Below are 24,898 nucleotides of genomic sequence, written 5' to 3'. Positions count from 1 at the left end.
AGTTGATGAAGAATCCCAAGAGCTGTTGACTATTGTGACTCATAAAGGGCTTTATCGTTACTGTCGCTTACCCTTCGGAATAACTTCTGCCCCAGCCTTGTTCCAGAGAGCTATGGACCAGATCTTGTGTGGCTTGCCAGGAGTTCAGTGCTATCTTGACGACATCCTGGTCACGGGTGGAAATGAGGAGGATCACCTTAAGAACTTAGAGGCTACCCTACAAAGACTGGAAGAGTATGGCCTACGAGTCCGTAAAGATAAGTGTGCATTCTTTCAGCCCTCTGTTGAATATTTGGGACACATCATTGATGCTACTGGTCTTCATAAGTCCCCTTCAAAAGTTAAGGCTATTGTGGAAGCTCCACCCCCTCAAAATGTTAGTCAACTTCGCTCATTTCTAGGACTATTGAACTATTATGGAAGGTTTATTTCACAGCTAGCCACACTATTAAAACCACTTCACGAGCTCCTTGGCCAGAACAAGGTCTGGAAGTGGACTGACGCCTGTGATGTTGCATTTAACAAGGCTAAATGTGCATTGCTAAATGCAGAGGTCCTGACGCATTTTGATCCATCCTTACCTTTACAGTTGGCTTGTGATGCCTCCCCATATGGAGTGGGAGCGGTCTTGTCACATGTTATGCCCTCAGGAGAGGAGAAACCAATTGCTTTTGCTTCACGCACCTTAAGCACAGCTGAAACTAACTATGCGCAAATTGAACGTGAAGCATTGGGAATCGTTTTTGGAATTCGGAAATTTCACCAGTACCTGTTCGGACGGAAGTTTACACTTCTCACTGACCATCGACCTCTGACGGCAATTTTTGGTCCACACTCAGGTATTCCACCAATGGCTGCTAGTCGTATGCAACGATGGGCATTGTGGCTTTCAGGACACACACATGAGAGCAGATATTGGAAAGCCACTCTACATGGCAATGCAGATGGTCTCTCTAGGCTGCCTTTGCCAGTCAAACATCAAGATAGTGGCCAGAAGGAAATCTTTTACTTTGAGCAGATAGAGAACAGGCCCATCACTGCTGCACAAGTTAAGAGAGCAACTCGTGTTGACCCAGTACTCTCCCAAGTAATGGAACTAGTGATGCGTGGAACATCTCTACGGAACTCTCAGGTCTCATCTGACCTTGTCCCCTACATGTCCAGGAGAACGGAGTTATCAACCCATTCGGGGTGCTTGTTGTGGGGAATGCGTGTCATTATTCCAAAAATACTGAGACAACAGATGTTAGAGCAACTGCATTCAGGTCACTGTGGAATGGTGTGCATGAAAGAAATTGCACGAAGCTATTTTTGGTGGCCTGGTTTGGACAGTGACATTGAAGAGAAGGCAAGAGCTTGTATTTCTTGCCAGGGTGTGAGGAATGCACTTCAATTGGCACCTCTGCACCCATGGGACTGGCCTGAAAAACCATGGCAACGTATTCATGTTGATTTTGCTGGCCCATTTGAAGGTAGCATGTTTTTGGTGGTGGTAGATGCTCATTCCAAATGGCCAGAAGTCTGTATAATGCCTTCCACTGCTGCTGAGAGTACTATCCAAAAATTACGGGGAATCTTCTGTCATTTGGGTATTCCTGAACAACTTGTGAGTGACAACGGTCCACAGTTTGTGTCTCAGGAGTTTGGAAATTTTATGAAAGCAAACGGGATCCATCACATCACTTCAGCACCGTATCACCCGGCCACAAATGGATTGGCTGAAAGGTTTGTCCAGACAATGAAACAAGCTTTGAAATCGGTTAGAGGACATTCACTCGTACAAAAGAGTCTGGACACCTTCTTACTATCCTACAGAAACACTCCTCACGCTACAACCAAAGTGTCCCCGGCTTTTCTAATGATGGGACGTCAGCTACGCACGTGCTTTGATTTGCTGAAACCTTCAGAACCACAACAAATTGTGCAACGTCAGCAGGAAGGTCAAGTCATCAGGCGCATCCAGAGCAAAAGACCGAACCTTTAGTCCTGGACAGACAGTTTTGGCTCGGAACTATGTTCCTGGAGCTAAATGGGTCCCTGCCACTATTATTGCTCAAACAGGACCTGTTTCCTATACTGTCCGGACTGCAAAAAATCTCATCTGGCGGCGGCATGTAGATCAGCTATTGACAGGTTATTCCTGCCCCCAAGGCACATCTCCAGTTGAGTTGCCTGTCCTTCCCACTGCTGGTGAGCTACCATGTCAAGAATCACCTGCTCCTGACTCTCCTCCTCCATCACCACCAGCGGTGAACAATAACCTCCTCCCTGAGCAGGCTGATCCAACAGCCTCACCTGTTCCCACTTCAAGTTCCCAGCCCAGTGTCAGGCCTGCACCCATAACATCTTCAGGTGCGAGAACGCCGGATGTCCGCCGTAATCCACCTAGAGAAAGGAGGCCTCCTCAACGGCTGGACCTTTAGTTGAGATTAACTCACAGCTGGGAACTTGAGGCGTTCTACCCTCATTTCATAGTTAGTTTTTGTTTTCTTAAAGGGACATTTTTATTAAGGGGGGAGGAATATGTTGTATATTGGGTTGTAGATATAGATCTTGTTGTTATGGTAACTGAGTAGGTCACTGGGGTCAGCCCAGCTAGTCTGGGCTTGTTCTAGTGAGTTCTGTGCTATGCAATAAAATGGACACTTGCACCTACTCCAGCTCTCTGCCTTTCCACTGATTTCTTCCTATGCTGTGAAACTCCCCACGACATAACAGACAGCCTTAAAGTGGGGCTAGAGTCGGGAGAGGTCTCTTCTCAGCGGCCCGCCGATAAAAAGCGGAAAATCGCTTGGTTAAAGGTGTAAAATAAAAAGCTCAACCACGATTCGGTTTTATTTTAGTGCTTTATTAATGCGCCTCTTTAAACTCACGACAAGACAAGCACGTCTGAACGTGCCGAAACACGTTCGACAAGGGTTTGGGACCCCGCGACGCTTTTCCTTTTAAAAACCGCATCACCATGCGCTCGTTTGCCGGTAAATCGTTAGAGTACAATTTCAAAATCTGATCAAAAGATAAGCCCCTAGCCCGCTGCTTTAAAAAATATATACAATGATATCCGCAGGTCACGGCTAGCGGGTCCTGTAGCTTTCTCTGCTGAAACACTGTACGGCTAGCGTTCCGGTTTAAGAAAGCCATGATAGATTTAGGAAAAAACCCGCTGTTTGGGGGCAAACCGTAGGAATCAAAAAACTCTCCGTCCCCCCGCCTGGGTAAGTAAAGGGCCAGCCAGTGTTTCCCGGGCAAATGATGGGGGTGAGTGTTAACGATCAGCCCCGCGGGCCTTTCCACCACACGACCCGCTGGGAGCATATCGCTAGGAAAAAATCTAAAAATGAAGGGTCCTTCGATAAAAAGCGTATTATTTGGCCCGTGTTCATCGTTACATATAGTCAAACAGGACGTTTCTCCTGTGGTTCACTTCCAGCATGTTGTCGAACACGCCGTACACTATCATGTTAATAGTGGAGTCCAGCGCCGTAGCAAACCGAATTTCCGCTCTCAGGTTGCCGGTTTTAATCAGGGAATAATGGTCGGCGCCCTCCTGATCCGGGCTCAGGTCAAAAGCGAACAGCGTGTAACCCCGGGCAAACTCTTCGCGGTCTATTATAAGCGCTAGGTCTTTTCCGTGCTTCCCCGACGCCTGCACCAATTGCAGGTACTCCCTCACGCAGTTCCCGTTCTCAAAATCGGGCTGCAACGGCTTAGCCGGCACCTGCTCGCTGTCCACGTATAAGGCCACAAAATTAATGTTATAATGTTTAAAGTTAAAGGGGTTTTTAACGTAACTGCCGCTAAAGGCGTCGTTATCTACAAAGCCGATCACGAGCTGCTTGGGCAGCTGCCCCAAAAAAAGGTTTTCCTGGTTGCTGACGCGACTGCCGGCCGGTATGCTAAACACCTTTAGGCCCACGTGGTCTACCGGGTACTTAGCGTTGGCGGTCATGAGCGCCTCCGCGTGCCCCAAGCGAACCCCCGGCGTCACTTTTACCCGTTTTACAAACAGGGCCGCAGAAATAATATGCACTTTATAATTCTCCGCCGCGTTTCCGCTCATGAGGCAAAACGCGTCTTTGCTACGCGTTAGTTTAATTTTTAAGTCCACGCCGTTTAGCAAAAGCTTTTCTTGAAAAAACAAATCGCTGTGTAAAACCCCCAGCAAATCCAGCTTTCTGCTGTTGCTGGTTAGTTTGGCCCTGCGCTGGAAGCCCTCGTTTAGCACGCCCACCAGGGCGGTGTTTTCGAGGAGCCCCATTGTGTCTTTCTGAAACCCCCCCGCGGAAAACTGTCTTGAGAGCACCGTGGCTGTAGTTCAAAATCAACTCTATCATGGCTCTGTAAGGGTAACAGTTGTTGCTCTGGCTAATCAGCCGATTGCCCAGCGTAACGTCCAGCTGGTTAAAAAGGGTGGCGATGGGGTAGTTTGTCAGCGCCACCCACTCGTCATCATCCAGATCCGTGCCGTCTGCTTTTACCACCCGGCAACACACGTGCAGCAGGGTGTTGTTAAGATCCAAGTAATGATCTCCGTGTCCGGAAATAAAAAATTCTAGGGGGGCGTTCACCGTTAAAGCGGACGGGGCGGAATCTCCACGTAGTAACTGTTCTCGATGCTGGTTTGTGTGGGGGCTATTTGAAAGAGATCCAGCTCTGATTTGGCGCATTCTTCAGACCCGCAATGAATAAAAGACATTTTAAAATATATCCCTTTTACCGCGGGGCCCGGGGCTCTGTCTCTTCTTCTTCTTAGCACGCGTTTTAGTTCTGGGGGGCGCGGCGTTTCCCCGACGCCTTTTTTATTTTAAAGGGCCTGGGGGGCCCCGTGAACGGGAGGCGCGTTGCGGTTCTTTTGCGCCTCACCACCGCTAACCCCGAACCTTCCTGGGACCCGATTTTGTTCATGATGGCGCTGGTCACGTGGCTCACCACGTCCTTGGTTATGTTTTTGGCGGCGGTTTTCATATGGGGCTTAATTATTTCAAAGCCTCTTCTCAGCAGGGGGACGGCTTTCCTAAAAAGGCTGCGAAAAATTCCGCCTAAACCGGCCCCGTACATCACAGGTAATCCGTGATACCCCGGCAGGGCATACCCCTCCTGGGCTTTATAGTAGTTTCTATACACCGCAGGGTCCCCGTGGTTTTTTAAGATCCTCATTCCGCCGTTTTCCTGGGTCGCAGGTGTAGTTTAACGATCACCTTTCCGTAACTAAATAAAACATTTTTATTTCGATGGTTACGGTCCCAATGTGTTGCTTGCTCACGGGCACGTAATGCGGCTTGTCATAGGCGAGGGTAATAAATTCGTTATTGCTGCCCTGGGCGGGGACACAACGCAACAGCAGCACGTAGTGGTCTCCCACTAACTGATGTTCCACTATGTCCGTGTATACGTATAAAGAGTTAAACCCTCCCGTAATGTCGGCGGGGTGTGGCGCCACCTTGCAAGGCCTGCTCGGTATCACGCCCAAGAGCGCCGCCAGCTCCCCCTCGGCGGAAAAATAAGCCGTGCCCCCGGCGGTTTTTAACCAAACCCGCCTGGTCACCGGGTCGTAAACGAGATGCGCGGTTTGGTTCTCGGACTGCTTCTTGATGGAATCGTTGATGCCCTCTACTAAATGCTGAACGGAGGAATAATAACCGGGCTGCATTGTAAGACGTTGAATTTCTTTTTCCGAGGCTATCATAAACAGGGTCTCGTGAGACAGGGTATTCCACGAATGACAATAATGAATTTCGGATAAGGCGACTTCCCAGCGGCCGTTCAAATTTAAAGGCTTGGCCAGCTGTATGGTAAAATTGGAGCTGGTGTTCCAAGGAAAAACCACGGCGGAGGCGTTGCTGGGTAAGGTAACGTAAATGCCCCCTTCGGCCATCTTTTTTCCCCAACTGTATTAAAGGTCTAGCACGTGAGCCGCTTTTACCCAGCTGTTAAATTTATCAGGCCACCCTTTCCATTTTACTAAAAGAAGCTGGTTTTTACCCCGCCCTTTTTTGGCTAAAATTTTTTCTATCCTATACACGCGGTCCTGATTAGGGTTAACTTTTTGTAATTCTTCGGAATAAAAAGACCCCCTGACTTTTTCTTCTCCGTAATCTTTTAACGCGTACGCCAGTCTTGGCCCCCGCGATACGACATCGGTGACGATAAATATTTCGTCCGTAAAGGTCTGCTCGTAGCCCTTTTCAAACACCCCCTTTGTTTTAGAAATTCTCACGTGATCTCCTTTTTTAAAAAGGGGCGGCGCCGTTTTTATTTTAAAACTATCCCCGTAAATTGTTTTCCAGACGCTCAGAGCGTTAGCGGGCGTCACGTCGACGGGGCGTCTTTTTATGGTCCTGTGATAACTCCCGTTGTACCCGTCTAGAAAGGCCTGCAACACGTTAACGTACCGAAAGGTGTTATGGGTGGTAAAATACCTCCACATCTTGGATTTCAGGGTCCTGTTAAACCTCTCCACCACCCCGGCCTTCACCTCGTTATTGGTAACAAAGTGGTGCACTCTGTGTTGTTTTAGTAAAGTTTTTAAAGCCCGGTTTAAAAACTCTTTTCCTCTATCTGTTTGTAATTTTTGAGGCACGCGGCCTTGTTCAAAGACCGCTTTAAACGCCTTAGCTACTTTGGGCCCCGTTTTGTTTTTTAGCGACACCGCCCAGGCGTGCTTAGACAAAATGTCTATCGCTGTTAAAATATATTTACGGTCGTCGTTGTGACCGGCGTAGGGCATCATGTCGACCAAATCCGCTTGCCATTGCGCGTCCACGTCGGACACCACGGTTTTATTTCTTTTAAACGTAATTCTTGCCGGCTTGTGTAAAGCGTAAGCATCTTGGTCCACGAGCCAGGCGGCGACCTGTTTTTTACTTAAAACAGCGTGCCGCCTTTTAGCGGCTTGATATAGGGGCGTCACGCCCCCAAAACTACCGACTTCCCCGGGAGAATAATACACCGCTTTTAGCCCAGCGGCCATGTCTAACCCCCGCACCGCCCCTCCGCTTGCTTTAATAAGCACACAGGCGCCGGGATATTTCTCGTCACTTTACAACATTTTTCTTTTGCTTTATTGAATACATAAGCATTTGGCCTACACGCATACACATAACGCTTTAATCAAAAAACAACTTTTTTTTGAACCCCCTCAACCCCGCGACGCGTAAAAAGTGTCGGGGTTAATTTTGCCGATCCTTCTGCATGCCGAGCGGCCCGCCTTTATCATCACCTTTTTTGACAGGTTTATCAAATAGGTCGTGGGGTCTGTGCTCTCTGCTACCTCCCTGAGCGTTTTAATAACGTGTGCTACCGTTTCGGAGGTTACGTTTAGCTTATCCCATTTGTGCCCTTCGGCCATAATAATGTACAAAACCCGCGCGACATCCAACTTTGAAGCGATACGTCTAAGTTGGTAAAACTCCTCTGAGCGGTTCCAAAACAAAATGTTAAAATTAAACGGATTGGGGTATTTTTCCGCACACGGTGCGCAGGTTTCAAACATCACCTTTTTCAAACAATGGTAAAACACTTTTACTATCACGGCTTTAATAATATCATCCATAACCAGCTCTCTCTCGTCCTGGTTGTTTTCTTCGTTGCTTTTTTTTTTCTCCTCTGTGCTCACGCAAAAGCAGCAAGTGCATATCACGGCTACCCCCGTCCGAGTCCCGCTCTCGTCATCCTCTGAAGAGGTCAGCTGTTACAAACAAACACACAAAAAATTACATCTTTTTTTTTTGCGACCCTCGTTTTACCATAAAAATAAAGCCTTTTACCTCAATCACCCCGTCGTCCGTGTCATAACCCGCGTCGGCTTCCTGTTATTAAACACGAGATTTAACTTTTGTTGTTTAGAGCCGTATTTTATTTCTTTTCAATAAAATAAATTTTGCTTTTACCGTCTCTCGCTCTTCTGCCTCTGCTCCTGAATTCGGGGAGTTTATCGGCCCCTCAGACGGCGGCGGTGGGTGATTTTCCTTATCGCTCGCCCCGGCCTCGTATACTTTTTCTGTTTCCTCGGGACCCGTTGCCATGTATGCGCTTTCTCCTTCTTTTACAGTGGTCCGTGTTTCGGGGGCCATGTCCTTATACACGGCGTCTTCTTCTTCTTCTTCTTCCTCGGGGATCATCGCCTCGCGCGTGCTCTCTGCTTTTGGATCGCTAACCTCTAAAAATATAACATTAGTATCGCGCGACCGCTTTTGTCCGCCTTTTGCTACAAAACCCCGCCGAGCCGCTTACCGCTGTTTTCGGCTCTTCATCCGCCGTAGACGTCCTAGGGTTTTCCTCCGCGCAGCTCTTCTTCTTTTTCACGGGCGTCAAACTGCCCCACATTTTTGACTCTCTGTCTATAGGAATGTTTATTTGAGCCAGCGGCGTAGCCTTCAGGGCACCCCAAAAGCGCTCGGTTTCCTTAACATCTGCAAAATCCTTTAGGCCGGCCATAGATCTGTTTTGGGGCCCGCCTGTAGGTCCGTGTCATTTGGTTTTAAAACTAACCTGCTTTTATACAAAATAAAAAACACAATAACGCCACCCTCTAACTTCTATTGGTCCGGCCTCGAGGGCGGAGATAAAATTCTATTGGCTCCGCCTAACAAATGGCTAGGCCTCTCCGGCCGCCCTCCGGCCATTCCCTCTTTCGGCCCCCGCGGGTCGAGGCGGGCCGCCCGAGAGCTCCCTTCTTTTTTCTTTTCTTTTCACAGGAGGCCCCCCCGAACCCCGGAAAAATGACGGCCCCGCCATCTTGAAACCCCGCTCTGTATAAAGGGGCGGGGATAGGTAATGTCATCAATGGGAGGGGCGGGTGTAGGAAACGTCAGGGGGAGGAGGGGACGTCAGGCCCTGACGTCAGGGGGAGGGCGGGTGTAGGTGACGTCAGGGGGCGGGGCACCTGTCAAAATTGCATGGTGATGAAAGGTATCGAGGCATTAACTACTTCCAGGTATGGGAAGATGAGTACTTCTTGTCGTCAGAGGAAGGCCATGACTACCGATAGGACCTTTGAAAATACCCTGGGGGCTGACGATAGCCCGAAGGGAAGGACCTTGTATTGGAAGTGGTCCTTTGCCACGGCAAAGCGTAAGAACCTCCTGTGGGCTGGATGGATAGTGACGGAGAATTTAATCCGAGGGTTCAGATGGGGGCCCAAAACCCCTACCAAATCAATTCCAGACACCCTTCTTAAGCAACCAGCTTTATTCAGGAATGCATTCCAGGGCAAAAATCTCCAGGATACTCAGGAAAAAGTTTCTGCAACTGCCCAAACAAAAGGCAAGGTCTTTTGTACTATCTTACATGGTAATTACACCTCTTTCATTGACCACTTACAATTGCATGCATATACAGGTCATGCCCCTTTGCACCAAATTCCCTCCAATCATTATTTCTCCCCTCACAGTCCCTTTGCAGGCCTTACAACAGGTTCAAACCAGTTTCACCTGTCCCCTCCTTTTGTATACCTGTGTTCAAGCACGTACCTCTTTACAAAGACCAGACTGAACATCCAAGTCACACAGAGGTCACACTGACAACAAATTAAGTTTATCCTTCATTCCCCCCTTTGATCCACTTGTGGATCACAATTAATTTTAAGCATCCTTTCCCATTCATCCTCAAACGTGCAAGTGTCTTTGTAGTCTTTCTTGGGAGGGTTCTGTACATTTAGCAGAAGCATCTGTTGTACCTTGCTTTCTGCTACATTCTCTATCTTTTGTCAGCACCTTTTAATACAGCATAAGGCTAGCTGTATCATTATGTATATAGAGCATATTAAGACAAGGAACATCAATATTCTTCCCACCACTTTCTTCATGAGTTCGCTTAACTCTATTCCCAACCAATTCAAAGGATTCCAGTCTTGCAACTGCTCTCTAAATGTTTTTGTCTGGACAGACAACGTTTGGATTTCCTTTATCCTTGTGGTTAGGTTTGAACTCACATCAGAAACTTTAACACAGCACTCTGGGCCTATTAATCCACATACCCCTCCTTGAGCTGCTAGTAGATAGTCAAGAGCCAGTCTGTTTTGCTGGGTAAAGATTTGCAATTCATTTAAATTTTCTTGTACCACACCTAATGCCCCCTCTGTCGTATTCATGAATTTCTCCATAAGCAGGGACATTGTTTTTAAATCATGATTTGTTTTTGCCTGCCCTACCCATGGAATGGTAGTTTCAGCTACTGCAAGGGCAGTTTGTTCTATCCAGTTCCATGCTTTCTCCCAAGACCCGTCCCGCTTGTTCCTGATATGCCCTGGTGGCAAAGTGTCAACAATCCTTATAGCTGGTGCCACAAGACCGAGGTAACAAAACCCTGAGGCATTCTGCGGAAGCCTTTTATAGGCAAATTTACCGCATATCCACCAATAATTATACATGTTCCATGAGTCAGACTGATATATCATCATGGCTCGGTTCCCAAAGGTGGTGTTACCTTCCTTGCAAAGGTCTGTACTAGTGGTCCCTCCCCATATGGTTGTTATTTCTGGTTTGAATAGAGTGCACCAAAGGTTTGCGGTAGACATAGTGGAACCATTATGCCATACATGTGTCCCATCCGCCTTTGTTATAATGTGTGTGCAGCTTGATTTCCCGACAAAGGTGGTACCTGTAAGATTCCTACATAGGGGGCTTGTACCACTAAATGATAATTGGATGCACCCAGTCTGGTTGAACCACACAGTTTGGTCATTTTGTTCCAGTAATGCATCACTTACTAGTCCAGTTTTGTTTAACGGAAGGGCACCTATTGGGTATCCACTATGCACGCTTTGTGGTGCCCAGGCACACACCCAACAGTTAGTTTTGTTTGCGGCTCGTGCCATACCTTCTGCCAACTGCAGAAAGGTGTTACTACCAATACCAGTCCCCCCTTGGAGCCAAATAAGGCCTATACAAAGGAGGAACAAGAGTTTAGCCATTCTGCAGGGATTGTAATCCTTTCAGCGCTTATGCGGACGGAGGTTATAAGTAAATCTAGAGGAAGGAAAACAGCTTTCAGAAAACCCACCGTCCTCTGACAAAGTGCCAGTAGGGTCAATGGCAAGGTTGGGTGTAGATTCTTCTGAAGTGTCAACGTGACTAGTAGGACCAGAAGGGATCTGGCCTGTAGTGAGAGCATAGTGAACGAGGTCCAGGTCTTTGATTTCCGATGATGTATATCCCTCGTTCAGGAGAAGTGATTCAATGTCTTCCTCAGAAAGCGGTAGAAAGTCGTTCTCTTCTGGCTCTGGGCTGACAGGTCCAGTAGGAGGCGATATGTCGGGAGAGGCAAATTCACACAACTTATGAGGGTCAACGGTGCGGCGCACGTGGCTTGCGTGTATCCAAGAATCTCTCTCGGCTACCTTCACAGCCGTGTTGGTAGTCAGCAGGACCTGGAAGGGACCATTCCACCTTGGAGATAGGCAGTCTTTCCTCCGGAATTCTTTTATCAGGACCCAGTTTCCTGGTTGCACATCAAGGCAAGGCACATCAGTTGGGACAGGTAAGGCTTCTGCAACCTGAGAGGAGAGACTAAAAGCAATTTTAGACAGATGTATACAGTCTTGAAGTAGTTCGTCATAACATTCAGACAAGTGGGAAGGATTAATTTTTCCAGGAGGCTCAAATCCAAGTAAAATCGGCCTCCCAAATAGGATTTCATGAGGGGTGAGACCATGTTTGCGGTTCGGGGTATTTCGGATATGCATGAGGGCAAGGGGCAATGCCTGTGGCCACTTTAGTCCAGTATCATAGATAATCTTGCTTAACTTCCATTTGATATCGAGGTTTCTTCTTTCAACATGCCCTGAACTTTGGGGATGATATGGAGTATGGAATCGTTGTTCTATGTGGAGGGCTCTACACAGATCTTGCAGGATTTTGGCCGTGAAATGGGTTCCTTTAGCCAAGTCAATTTTTAAAGGGATTCCAAATCTGGGAACCACCTCAGTAGCTAATTTCTTCACCACAGTAGTGGCGTCCGCTCGGCGGCAAGGGAAAGCTTCCACCCAACCACTGAACACACATACAATAACCAGACAATACTTGAACCCACAGGAAAGGGTTAACTCTATAAAATCAATCTGCAAATATTGAAAGGGTCCATAGGCCCAAGTATGAGCACTCAGTGTAGTCTTTTCTCCACCCTGGGTAGAGAACTTTTGGCAAGTAGCACAATTGCTGGTGATTTTAGTAGCAGCTTGGTGAATCCCGGGCACATACCAATGCTTCAGAATCTGGTCCGCTACCCCCCTTTTGTTCATATGTCCTAATCCATGGGTAATGGTAGCCAATTGGGACACCAACGTAGAAGGAGCCACAGGTCGTCCATCTGGTGAAAGCCAAATGTTATTATCTTGAAGACGACACCCAGCTTTGTACCAGTTGTGTTGTTCCTTCTCAGGTGCCCTAGAATGCAACAGGGATAAATCATTTAGAGTCAGGGGAACAGAAACAGCAACCAGGATTTGAAATGGAGCTGGAGGTCCACAGGCAGCTGCATTCTTGGCTGCAAAATCCGCCCATCTGTTTCCTACTGATACAGTATCAGTTTTATCAGTATGAGCACTGCAATGCATAATAGAAATAGCAAAAGGTAATTGAATAGCAAGCAAGAGGTCATTAACAAGCGATCCATTAGAAATAGCGCTTCCCGAGGATGTTAAGAATCCTCGATGTTTCCAGATCTGACCTACAGAATGACAGATATTAAAAGCATACATTGAGTCAGTATAAATGTTAACAGATTGATCAGTAGCTAAAATACAGGCACGAGTGAGAGCAATTAGTTCAGCGGCTTGTGCACTCTTTATTCCTGGAAGAGAATGAGCTTCAATTATTGCATGATCAGAAACAACAGCATACCCGCTTATTAGGTTTCCCCTTTCATCCCTTTTACATGACCCATCAGTGTAATACACTAAATCAGGGTTTGACAAAGGAACGTCCCTTAGATCGGATCGCGGGGTACAAGTGAGGTCCACCAATGCCAAACAATCGTGGGGTTCCATCTCATGGGGCTCTCCATCAGTAGGGTTAGGGAAAAGGGTGGCAGGGTTTAAAGTAGAACAGCGTACTATAGAGACATTCTGGGCTCCTAAAAGGGCTTTCTCATAGTTAGTCAGTCTTTGCGTTGACAAATGCTGGGTCTTAGTCTTATTCAACAAAGCTTGCACTGCATGGGGTACAGCAAGTGTTAGGTGGTGACCCAATACCAGACATTGACTTTTTTCTAATAGTACAGCAGCTGCGGCCACAGCTCTAAGACACGGGGGGAAACCCTTTGCTACTGGGTCAATCTAAGCACTAAAATAAGCTACAGGATAAAGGCGATTTCTAAACGGCTGGCATAATACTCCCGAAGCGACCTGATCCTGTTCATGGCAAAAAAGAGTAAAGGGTTTCTCATAATCAGGGAGCCCAAGAGAGGGTGGAGAGACCAAAGCAGCCTTCACTTTCTGAAAGGATTCTTCTTCCTCCTCTGACCACGGGATGGGAGCCTTCACCTTGTCACATGTCAGAGATACAAGGGGTTTTACAAGACCAGAAAAATTAGGAATCCATTGTCTGCAATAGCCAGCAGCACCTAAGAGAGACTGAACCTGTTTCTCAGTTACTGGGCGAGGGAGAGAAAGAACAGAGGTTATGCGTTTATCAGTAAGCTTTTGCCCTTCTTGGGATATGAGGTGACCCAAATATTCAACCTCTGCTTTACAGAACTGGAGCTTTGCCTTGGAGGCTTTGTGACCTCTCTTTGCTAATTCACACAGCAAATGAACAGTATCCGTTTTACATGCTTCATGATTAGGTGACTTACTGACTTACTTACTGCCCGTTACACCAATGGCGCATAGGGCAGCAACAAAGTCCTTCCACTTCTGTCGGTCGCAGGCCAAAGCGCCTATTGTTCCCCAAGTGTGATGATGGTCTTTTAATTCTTGTTCTACCATTCGGCGCCAGGTTGTTTTTGGTCTTCCTCTCTTTCTCTTCCCATCTGGTTTCCAGTGGAGTGCAATTTTCGTAATAGATCCGTCTTCTCTTCGTAACACATGACCTATCCATCGCCAGCGTTTTTTCATAATTATAGTGGCCATGTCTTCTTGTTTACACTGAGACAGTAGGTCTTCATTGGAAATTTTATTTGGCCAAAATATCCTGATTATTCTTCTAAGATTCTTGGTATGGAATGTAGACAATTTAGTAAGGTCTCGTTGTATCATACGCCAACATTCTGCTCCATAGAGAAGCACTGGGAGAACACAGCTGTTGTATAGTTTCAGCTTGGTGCGCACGCTGTACTTTGAGGATTTCCAGATGTTATTCATACTGATAAAGGCATTTCGTGCTTTACTCAGTCATTTCTGAATGTCTTGCTTACTTCCACCATCTGGGGTGATGATACTACCCAAATATACAAATCTATCAGTAAAAGGAAGATCGTTGTTATTGATCTTGATGGGGGTTTGTATTGTAGTGTTCAGAGTCATGACTTCTGACTTCTTCTGGTTTATCTTAAGGCCAACTTGTGAACTATACTTATTTAATTTATCTGTTTTATCTTGCATATGCCGATGAGTGTGAGAAAGAAGTGCCAAGTCATCGGCAAAATCCAGATCTTCAAGTGTAGAGAAAAGCGTCCATCTAATGCTGGTATGCCCCTCCTCAGTCGTACGTCGCATCACCCAGTCAATAACAAGATTGAAGAGCAGTGGCGACATTACGCAACCTTGACGAACTCCGGTCTTGACTTCAAACCATATATCGCTTCCTCCAACACAACAGCTATAATTTTTGTAGAAGCTCCTAATGAGCTTCACCATATGATACGGTATTCCATAGGCCCTCAAAATCTGCCATAATCTGTCATGATTAGGTGAGGCTATCAATAAATCATCAACATACTGAACAAGGGTAGACTCTTTTGGCAAAGAGATTGAATCAAGGTCCCTTTTTAACAGTTGTGAGAAAAGGGTGGGACTTTCAGTATATCCTTGAGGAAGTCTGGTCCAGGTCAGCTGCTCCCTTTATAGGAAAAAGCAAACAAAAACTGTGAATCCTTATCAATGGGAATGGAGAAGAAGGCTGAACATAAATCTATGACAGAGAAACATTTAGCACCTGCAGGGATAGAGGACAATATTGTTGCTGGATTAGGAACCACAGGAAATCTGGGGATAACAAACTGATTTACAGCTCTTAGGTCCTGCACAAATCTGTATATCTGTCTCCCTTGATCATCAAATTTCCCCTCCTTTTTGACAGGAAGTATTGGGGTATTACACACAGACTGCGTTCTTATGAGCACTCCTTGTTCCAACAGGGACGAGATTACAGGCGCTATGCCCTCCTCCGCTTCCTGGGACAAGGGGTACTGAGACACTTGAGGGTAAGGCCGGCCGTGTTTATACCTGATCCGTACAGGCTCTGCTGTTAACAGTTTCCCAACTTCATTGGAGTGAGAAGCCCACAAAGACGTTGGTACCTGGTCCAGTTCCACACTCTCCAGTTTGGAGTCTGGGTCTATACCTTGTCCATCTGTTGTTAACATCATGAGGAAATTTGGTGCCTGATTATGGGGTATATCAACAAAGACCCCTTCAGGGGAACAATAAATTGTAGCATTCAATTTACACAGCAGATCTCTACCCATCAAGTTTACAGGCGTACTGGGAGATAACAGAAAGGCATGTTCCTTTGTCAAAGGCCCAATGGTTAAGGAACACGGTTCACTCATTGCATGGGGTATAGTTACTCCCCCCACCCCCACAGCATTTACTATTTCTCCAGTTCTGGCCAGACTGGGAGCTTCATCCTCTCGTATTGTGGAAAGAGAGGCACCAGTATCAATTAGAAATTCATGTTTGTTTCCATTAACGGAAAATGAAACTAAGGCATCAGGTGTAGCAGAAAGAGAGACAGAAGGTAACAGAGAGCATTGCAATGTTTTATCAATAACCTCTGGGCAGAGTCAGAACGGATTACTCCTTTGTCGGTCCTCTGGAGGGTAGCCTCTGTTGGGTGCACCTGCTGGAAAGGGGTTAGTATTGGGCCACCTCTGTCCTTGTGACGATGGTCCGGACTGTCTGTTGGGGCCCTGGTTAAATCTAGTTTGTCGTCTTTTACGGCATTCATTTTTCCAATGGCCAAACCCACCACAGTAATTACACACATCATTAGGTTGGGGGCCACGCCGGGGTCTGTTTGGGCCTTCCCTCTGACCTTTTGGTTGCCCGTGGCCTTGTAAATCTTGTATTTGTAGTGCCATTAGGGTATTTGGGTATGTCTACACTACCCTCCTAATTTGAACTATGAGGGTAATGTAGGCATACCGCACTTGCAAATGAAGCCCGGGATTTGAATTTCCCGGGCTTCATTTGCATAAAGCCGGTCGGCACCATTTTTAAATGCCGGCAGTTCAAATCCCGTGCCGCGCGGCTACACGCGGCACGGAGTAGCTAGTTAGGATTAGGTTTCCTATTCCGAACTAGCTGTACTCCTCGTGGAAGAGGAGTACAGCTAGTTCGGATTAGGAAGCCTAATCCGAAATAGCCACTCCGTGCCGCGTGTAGCCGCGTGGCACGGGGTTCGAACTGCCGGCATTTAAAAATGGCGCCGGCCGGCTTTATGCAAATGAAGCCCGGGAAATTCAAATCCCGGGCTTCATTTGCAAGTGTGGTATGCCTACATTACCCTCCTAGTTCGAATTAGGAGGGTAGTGTAGACATACCCTTTTTAAGTTCCTTTTTCTTTTGTTTTTCTATTTGCAAGTTGTCAAAAAACTGAGTTGCAGCTTCCAAAATTTTCTCAGTAGTTTCCATTTTCCATCCAATCATATTATTAATAATCTTGTCCTCAATTTCTGGTCTTAAATTCTGCACAAAGGTGGTCACTACCATAGTGCGCATATTGGCATCATTTGGGTTAAAGGTGCTGTACTTCCTCATGGCTGCAAAGAGCCTTGCCTGAAAATCAATAGGGCTTTCATCTGGCTTCTGTTTGCAGTTATATACTTTAGACCAATCAGTTTGCACTGGAACCATTTCGGTAATTGCATTTAGGAGACCTGTACGGTCATTTACTACCTCCGTATGTTCTGCAGCAGTAGCAGGAATTCCTGGCAAATCTTGGGGCCATTGCTCACCCAGATGGGCAGGAGTACCCCAGGACCTCGCCTTGCTTGGGTGTAAAGGGCTTGCTTCTCATGGGGTTCCATTATTCCTGAGAGTAGCATGTCAATGTCTCTGTGGGTAGGCTGATAAACTTCAAAACTCTGGCGCAACTCCCTTTGCAAGCCCACAGGATCCTCTCTTATTTTTGGGAGAGTAAGTCTAAAATTCATGATGTCATTAGGTGTCCAGGGGACGTGGACAAATGCTGGGGCGCCCCCTGCTGGATTAGGAAATTGTCTTAGTGGGAAAAGTTTAATATTCTCTTTAAACAGTCCAGGAAAACTTTTAGGTCCAACTTCAATAATCACATCCTTGCTTATTTCATTACTTATAGTCACTGAGTTATTTTCGGGATCTATTTTAGTTATAACAAACCCCAGGTCCTTTAAGTCTTTTGCCAATGTTCGCTGTAGCATTTTTTAGGAGACTTCTGACCGCTTTAGAATTACTGGACTCTGAGCGTGCTCACAATCCGAAGTTTTATTGGCCAGGTTGACATTCCCCACCGCCCCTGCAGAGGTGTGAGTATGTGCGGGGGATTCAAATTAGGCTGGTGCAGCTGAATGATTGGTAAGCAATATTTGCTGATGCTAGGGCAGGTTGGTGGGAAGGGGAGCCAGGAAATTGGGGTCCCACAGGTCCAATAGATCTTCAGGTGGGTCTGGCAGCGGAACTGGTGGTTTTGAGATGGATAGGTAGATTCCGCTGGGCATGCTTGGTGTTGGTGTAGCAACGTACGGAGGGGGACAAACTTCAGAGGAGTCAGATTTCTCCTTTATGTCTGCCAATTGTTTTTTCAGTTTTTCATTTGAGTACTTTAGGCTAGCCATTATGGATTTCTCTCTTAATTTAGAGGCCTGATCATCCCAGAGGTGCCAATAATTCATCTGGGAGGGGTGACTGGACTCTAAGACACCCTTTAAATAATTTCATTTCTCTAATTGAAAGGTACCTTGAACTGGGAATTGTAGTTCTGATTCTACATAAGTATATTGATTCCACGCGTGTGTGAGCTTTACCAGCCTCCTGAGCTTAAGACCTGCTGGCAATTTCCCTGGCTGACTATAAATCTGCAGCATTTTCCCCAATGGGGTTTTTGGATCTATCTTAGATCCTTTATTCCCCATAATCCCTGTCCTATTACCTATAAGACAGTTCCAATCCGGCACTAACCTGCCTTCCTCTCAGCTTCAAGCCTGAGCTGACCCTGTTTCAGTGTCTTCCCACTGTCCCCTTTAAACAAACTTATTCAAAAAAAAAAAAAAAAGAAAAGAAAAAGAAAAGAGAAAGACTTACAGTTGCTTGGGAAGGATGTTCTTAATGTAGGGTGGACGCTTACCGCCAGTGAAAGCAGCCGTTCAGGACAAGGAGAGAGGAACGGAACAGTGAGATTTTTTAACACGGATCTCTTACCGATTTGTATGGCGCCTTTCTGTTCAGTCTCTCCGGTCCAGCTCGTCACAATCACCTGGTGTCCCGAAGCATCCCACTTCTAACACCATAAATGACGGAGAATTTAATCCGAGGGTTCGGATGGGGGCCCAAACCCCCTACCAAATCAATTCCAAACACCCTTCTTAAGCAACCAGCTTTATTCAGGAATGCATTCCAGGGCAAAAATCTCCAGGATACTCAGGAAAAAAAAAGTTTCTGCAAAGTTTCTGCAACTGCCCAAACAAAAGGCAAGGTCTTTTGTACTTTCTTACATGGTAATTACGCCTCTTTCACTGACCACTTACAATTGCATGCATATACAGGTCATGCCCCTTTGCACCAAATTCCCTCCAATCATTATTTGTCCCCTCACAGTCCTTTTGCAGCCGTAACAACAGGTTCAAACCAGTTTCACCTGTCCCCTCCTTTTGTATACCTGAGTTCAAGCACGTACCTCTTTACAAAGACCAGACTTAACATCCAGGTCACAGCAGGGGTCATACTGACAACAAATTAAGTTTATCCTTCAATAGGGACATGGAAATAGGCGTCCTGGAGGTCGAGGGTGGCAAACCAGTCTTGTGGCTCTAACGTGGGGATTATGGTAGCTAAGGTGGTCATTTTGAATCGTTGTTTTCTGAGGTATTTGTTCAAATGGCGGAGGTCTAGGATGGGACGCCACCCTCTGGACCTTTTCTGGCTGAGGAAGTAATGTGGAAGCCCCTGTTCCTGAACTCGTTTGGGACTGACTCTATGGCACCCAGAGAAAGAAGGCGGTCGACCTCTGCTCGGAGGAGGGCTTCGTGAGAGGGGTGGGAGGGGTGGTGGGTGGAATGGATGTGAAGGGAATAGGGTAGCCAGTTTGGTGATTCTGGCCCATGGGTGGAAAAAGGGCCTCAATCGGTGGTGAAAGAGTTGGGTCGGATGATTCATGGTGCTGCCTGTGACTGTTTGCTCGCCCCCAACCAAGGCATCAAACCTGTTGCTTGTTGTTGGGAGGCATGTCTGTCCTGCCGTTTGGGTTTCGGCATTGCTGGGGCCTTTAGCGCGAGCGTTGGTTGTCAAAGGACCTCTTCTGCTGATGCCACTGGTGTCTAATGTAGGAGTAGTCATATCTGCATTGGTATGGGGGAATATCGGCGCCTCCTGAAGGGGGGGGTGTACATCCCCAGTGTTCACAGGGTTGTTCGGGAGTCCTTAGAGGAGTGTAAGATTGTGTCCATATTCTCTGCGAAAAGCTTGTCTTTGTCAAAGGGTAAGTCCTTGACTCTGGCCTGCAACTCCTTTGGCACTCCCGCCACTTGAAGGTAAGAGGCTCTCCGCATAACGATGGCAGTGGCAGTAGAGCGTGTGGCAGTGTCAGCGACATCCATGGCCATTTGGAGGGACGTTCTTGCTGATGTGTAGCCCTCTTGGATTACTGATTTCAGGATAGATTTCTTTGAATCCGGAAGGTGATCCATAAGGGGGGTGAGGCGTGAAAAGGTGTCAAAGGTATGGTTAGATAGGTGCGCCGAGTAATTGGCGATTCTAAGGAGTAGCGTTGCTGATGGGTAGACCTTCCTGCCTAGAAGGTCTAGCCTCTTTATGTCCTTGTCGGAGCCCTGTTGTTTGAGGTGTGGGGCTCTAGCCCTCTGCTGGGCTGTGTCGATGACTAAAGAATTAGGTTGCGGATGTGCAAAGAGGAATTCCATGCCCTTTGGGGGCACAAAGTATTTCCCGTCGGACCGTTTGTTAGTTGGAAGAGCCGACGCCAGAGCATGCCATATTTCATCGGCAATTTCCAGGATGCCCTCATTGAGGGGAATGGCCAGGCGTGACCTGTGCTGTGGCTGGAGGTTTCTGAAAAGCTTGTGTTGCTTGTCCTTGAGCTCCTGCAACAGTATCTCCTGCGTGATCGCTACTCATTTAAACAACTCCTGAAACTGACGGAGGTCATCCGGTGGAGAGCCCTCGCCTGGCATGACTGCCTCGTCTGGTGGGGACGAGTCTGGTATAGAGGTCCCCGCTGGCTGGCCCGCGAAGGGGGTGTGCTCCAATTCCAATGGGGGATGAGATGGTGACACTGAATGTTGCAGAGGAGTGAGGGAAGTCCGAATTGGAGAGTGACTGGGTGAGACATAGTCGTAGGCAGATCGTGATCGGTAGGAATACCTGCTGCGAGAATCTCGGGAGTAGCGGTCGCTGCGGTGGTATGTACCATGTCGCGGTGAGCGTCTGTGGTGATAGTGAGAACGAGTGCGATATCGATAATGGTGTGGAGAGTAAAGCAAACAGGAGTGGATGTCTGATGCCCTGGAAGAAGCAGGAGATGCAGAGAGCTCCCTGAAGTGACATCTCTGGTGAGAGGGTCCAGCAGCCAAGAATTGGGACGGCAATCTGGAAGAGGCATGGGGAGACCTATGCTAGTTGGCATAGCGATGTGGAGAGCGCGGCGCCGGAGGAGAGGGGGACGGTGCCGGGGAGAAGAGAAAGGAGTGAGAGCACCTCCAGTGCGGAGAGACCAGAGGAGCGGGGCTCAGAGCTCCTGGTCTTGAAGCATGCGCTGAAGCGCTAGCCAGCGCTGTGCTGCTCGGTGCCGGCGGCTCAGAGACCGCAGCAATTGGTGCCATGCTGGTGGTAGGTTGGGTCGGCGACGTGTGCTCCGGCACTGCATGGTGGCTCAAGAGCGGTGCAGGTGCAGGTGCCGGCGCCGTAATATTCGGCTCCAAGGGAGCCCTCGCTGATGGCTCAGCACTCGGTGCTGGCGGCAGAGAAAGAGCCTGAGGCAGGGCTGCCTGGGGTGCCACCATTTGTGCAGGCTCCCGTGGCCGCTTCGGCTTGTGCGCCGTTGAGGTAGGGGGACGTGGCTTTGCGGTGCCAGATGTCCCCGGTCTGTCCGCCTGACTCTCCCTGCCATGTAAGGCAGTCGGCAGGGATCTGGTAGGGGAGAGTCTAGACTTTTTCTGAACACCTGTAGTGGGGGATGAAGCCCGTCGCTTGGAGGGCTGTTCATCACCATCAGTGTATTGCGGCTGCAGGGCTTTATCAAAGAGGAGCATTCGGAGGCGCCTCTCCCTGTCCTTTCTAGCCCTGGAAGTGAGTTTGCTGCAGTGGGCACATTTCTTGGGGACGTGAGATTCCCCCAGACAACGGATGCACTTCGAGTGGCCATCAGAGGCCGGCATTGCCTCCCGGCAAGAGCCGCATTTTTTTAAGCCGGTAGCTACTGACATGTTACCGGTTGCTCTGAGGCAGTTCTTGTGTGCAGTCACAGAGAGAACATCTAACTCTCTGGTTGCTGTTCATTTTTATATATGTATTTGTGTTATTATTCTGTTAATTTCTCTGTTTTCTTCTTTCTTTCTTTCTTTCTTTTTTTTTTTTTTTTAGGGACGCAACTATGTACAAGGAGCAGGACGGGAGAACAGCTGAGCGGAGAAAAGTAAGAGCAGTGTTATAAGTCTCTCTTCTTCCTTTCGGTGGTTTTTTTTTGTTAAGAAATAAGGAGGAGAATAAGAGGGAAATGAAGGGTAGAAATATATACAAGGGGCAACTAGAGGAAGTCTAGTTCAGCAAGTGAGGTGAGGAGCGTGGTTCCAAGTGTCTGCAGCCTGAGGCAGTCTAGAGGAACTGGTGGGAGGCCGGACCGCGCGCCAGAGAAAAGAGCGCTAAAGCCACGAGCCCCGCGGCACATGCACAGTCTGGCCAAACACTGCTTCTCACAAGCTTCCGTCTGCGGCGCCGGGGCAAGCCCAGCACCCATAGTGGAGCACCCGCGGGGACATCCTTGAAGAAGAAATAATTTGTGTGAGGGTGCTCAGTGCGAGCAACCTCTGTGTGTGGAGACTGGCAGTTTGGCTGCTGGGAGGGGCAGTGTGTCAGTGAAAGAAGCTGCCTCAGCAGCCAGGTGTGTGTTGGCATGTGGCAGGAGTAGCAGCATGCCTGGGGGGAGGGCTTCTTCCCAATTCTTTGTCTGCAGGAGGTGCCTATCAGCCTGGAATAGCTGAGGACAGTGCTGTGGGCCCAGATTTAGTTCTGGGGACAGTTGAAGCCCAGAAAAGGGAGGACCCTAGGTTTGTGTCTGCTGGGGAGAGTGGTGCTGCAACTAGGGTAGGTCCAGTCAGTACCATGTCAGGATCCCAGGGATCAGACCAGTCTGGTGCTGGTGTGTTGCTGGGGGAGGGGGGGGGGGAAGTGACTCTGTGAGATCAGGGTACCCTGGCCAGGACACAGGGAAAGCAGCAGGGTGAGCTAATTGTGTTGCCTACTGACACTGTGGAAGCTTGTAGCAGTCTAGAAAGCTGCACGAAGAAGGAAGAGGTCTCTGACATCTTACCAGAGAAGTCTGTTTGTGTGCCTGTTCAGGGGGTAAGGGAAATTCAGGAGGAGTTGATGGTAGTTCTTCAGAGCAATGCTACTGTAGGGCCAGGGAAAGGGAAAGGGAAAGGTGGTTAAAGAAGTTGACAGGGAAGAGAGTCCTTATGGTGATGTTGGCCAGCAGTTTGCTGTGCCTGAAGGGGGTGAAGGTGACTTGGGTTTAGAAAGATCAATGTGAACAGTTGTGAAGAAGTTGCAGAGGGATTGGAGGTTGTTTCAAATGGAGTGGAAGCATCCAGAAAGATGAAACAGCCCTCTGGTGTCCAAGTGACTGTCTTTGACCAGCTTGCAGGGGAGTGTGTGTTGCTGGGACAGGAATGTTTCCAGTTTGACCCTGTGAGTGGACAGTGTGTGTCTCAGGTTCTGAGGAAGGACTGTGTAGCTGGGTATGCAGAACAGAACAGCTGTGCAGTGAATCTCTATGGAATGCAGGAGATGGCAGAGAAACTCCCAGCTTCCAGGAAGAAGCAAAGGTTGGTGGTGAAAGGACAAAAGATCTGTAAGGCTACGTCTACATTGGCAAGATTTTGTGCAAATACTCTTTAATGCAAGAGTTTTTGCGTTAGAGTATTTGCGCAAGAGAGCGTCTATATTGGTCTGGGACGCATCGTAAAAACCATGCGCTTTTGCACAAGAGAGCATCTACATTGGTGGGACGCTTTTGCGCAAAAGCAGAAGCCCAGAACCATTTTGCAGAGGGCAAAGGGGCACCAACCCTTTCCAGGGGCGGGGGCTGGAGCTCCTTTGAGACACGTGCTTAAAGGGATCTCCCTGGACAGCCGTTTCTCTCCTGCTGTGAGCTTTAGGACCTCTTGCAGGGACTGACAGCCGTAGCAGTTCTAGTTGTGGTTGCGCTCTGCCTTTTTGGACACCACAGCCTTGTGCCTTAGGCTGATTTTTTGATCTCAGCTCATTTGTTGTGCCATGGAGCCAGGGATGGCCTCGTGCCTAGTCTGGCCCCTTCCGGCCATTTTGGAGTGCCTGCCGCTGCTGCACTGCTCCTCCAGGACCTCGAGGCGCAGGTCGCTCTGGACTCCCTCACCAGGGAAGCCATGGAGAGGTCCTTGTGGAGACTGGACACCAGTACGGACTGGTGGGACCGGCTGGTCCTGGGGCAATGGGACGACCAGCAATGGCTCCGGAACTTTCGAATGCGAAAGCGGATGTTCCTGGAGCTGTGCGCCTGGCTCGCCCCTGCGCTCCAGAGAGCCACCACCCGGCTGCGGGCGCCCATCCCCGTGGACAAGAGGGTCGCCATCGCAGTCTGGAAGCTGGCCACCCCGGACAGCTACCGATCGCTGGCACACCAGTTTGGGGTGGGCAGATCCACCGTCGGTGCCATCGTCATGCAGGTAAGTCCCGGGGGGGGGGGGAGGGAAGAGTGCTGCACTCCATGCCCAGGGGCAGGCAAGACTCCAGGCTGGGTCACCCAGGGGTTTGGGCCGTCCCTCCCTTACACAGGCCTGCTGGTGGGGGGGTGGGGTGGCCCATGGGGGCCCTGGTGTGCAGGGGCGGCCCTAGACTAGCTGCCAGCAACTGGCGCCCTAGGCGAACCATGTAATCGGCACCCCTGCCCCCCAACCCCAAGGGCAGATATCAACGGAGGGTTTTGGTTCTGTGCTGGGGAGAGGAGGGCTGGGGATGGAGTTCTGTGGCTGGGGGCCGAGGGACTGGGGATGGAGTTCTGGGGCTGGGGGCCAGGGATGGAGTTCTGGAGCTGGGGGCCAGGGGGCTGGGGATGGAGTTCGGGGGCTGGGGGCCGGGGAGAGGGAACAGGGTGCCAGTCGGGGGAGAGAGTCCCCTGCACCCGCCTCCTCCCAAGATCCCACCCCCCAGAGAGAAGCCGGCATGTGCCTCTCCCGGGGTGACCCCCCCTCCCGCGGGGCAGGGGAACCCCCCCCCCCACGTTCCTCCTCCTCTGGGGCCGACCCCCCCCCCCCCCCGCAGCACAGGGGAAACCGC

At 48.8% G+C, this 24,898-nt stretch overlaps 1 protein-coding gene across 1 annotated transcript; it reads right to left on the bottom strand.

Annotated features, from left to right (window-relative positions):
• Positions 1–14,329: 14,329 nt before the first annotated feature.
• LOC142818412 (uncharacterized) lies at positions 14,330–16,376 on the bottom strand. The gene is given in 2 exon segments (XM_075897780.1): positions 14,330–14,994; positions 14,997–16,376. Coding segments are annotated over 2 exon segments (1,377 nt in total). The 5' UTR covers positions 15,709–16,376.
• Positions 16,377–24,898: the final 8,522 nt, after the last annotated feature.

Source organism: Pelodiscus sinensis, chromosome 15, assembly GCF_049634645.1.
Source record: "Pelodiscus sinensis isolate JC-2024 chromosome 15, ASM4963464v1, whole genome shotgun sequence".
Taxonomy (NCBI): Eukaryota; Metazoa; Chordata; order Testudines; family Trionychidae; genus Pelodiscus; species Pelodiscus sinensis.
Note: the sequence above shows the minus strand (reverse complement) of the source record. Positions and strands in the feature narration are given on the sequence as shown.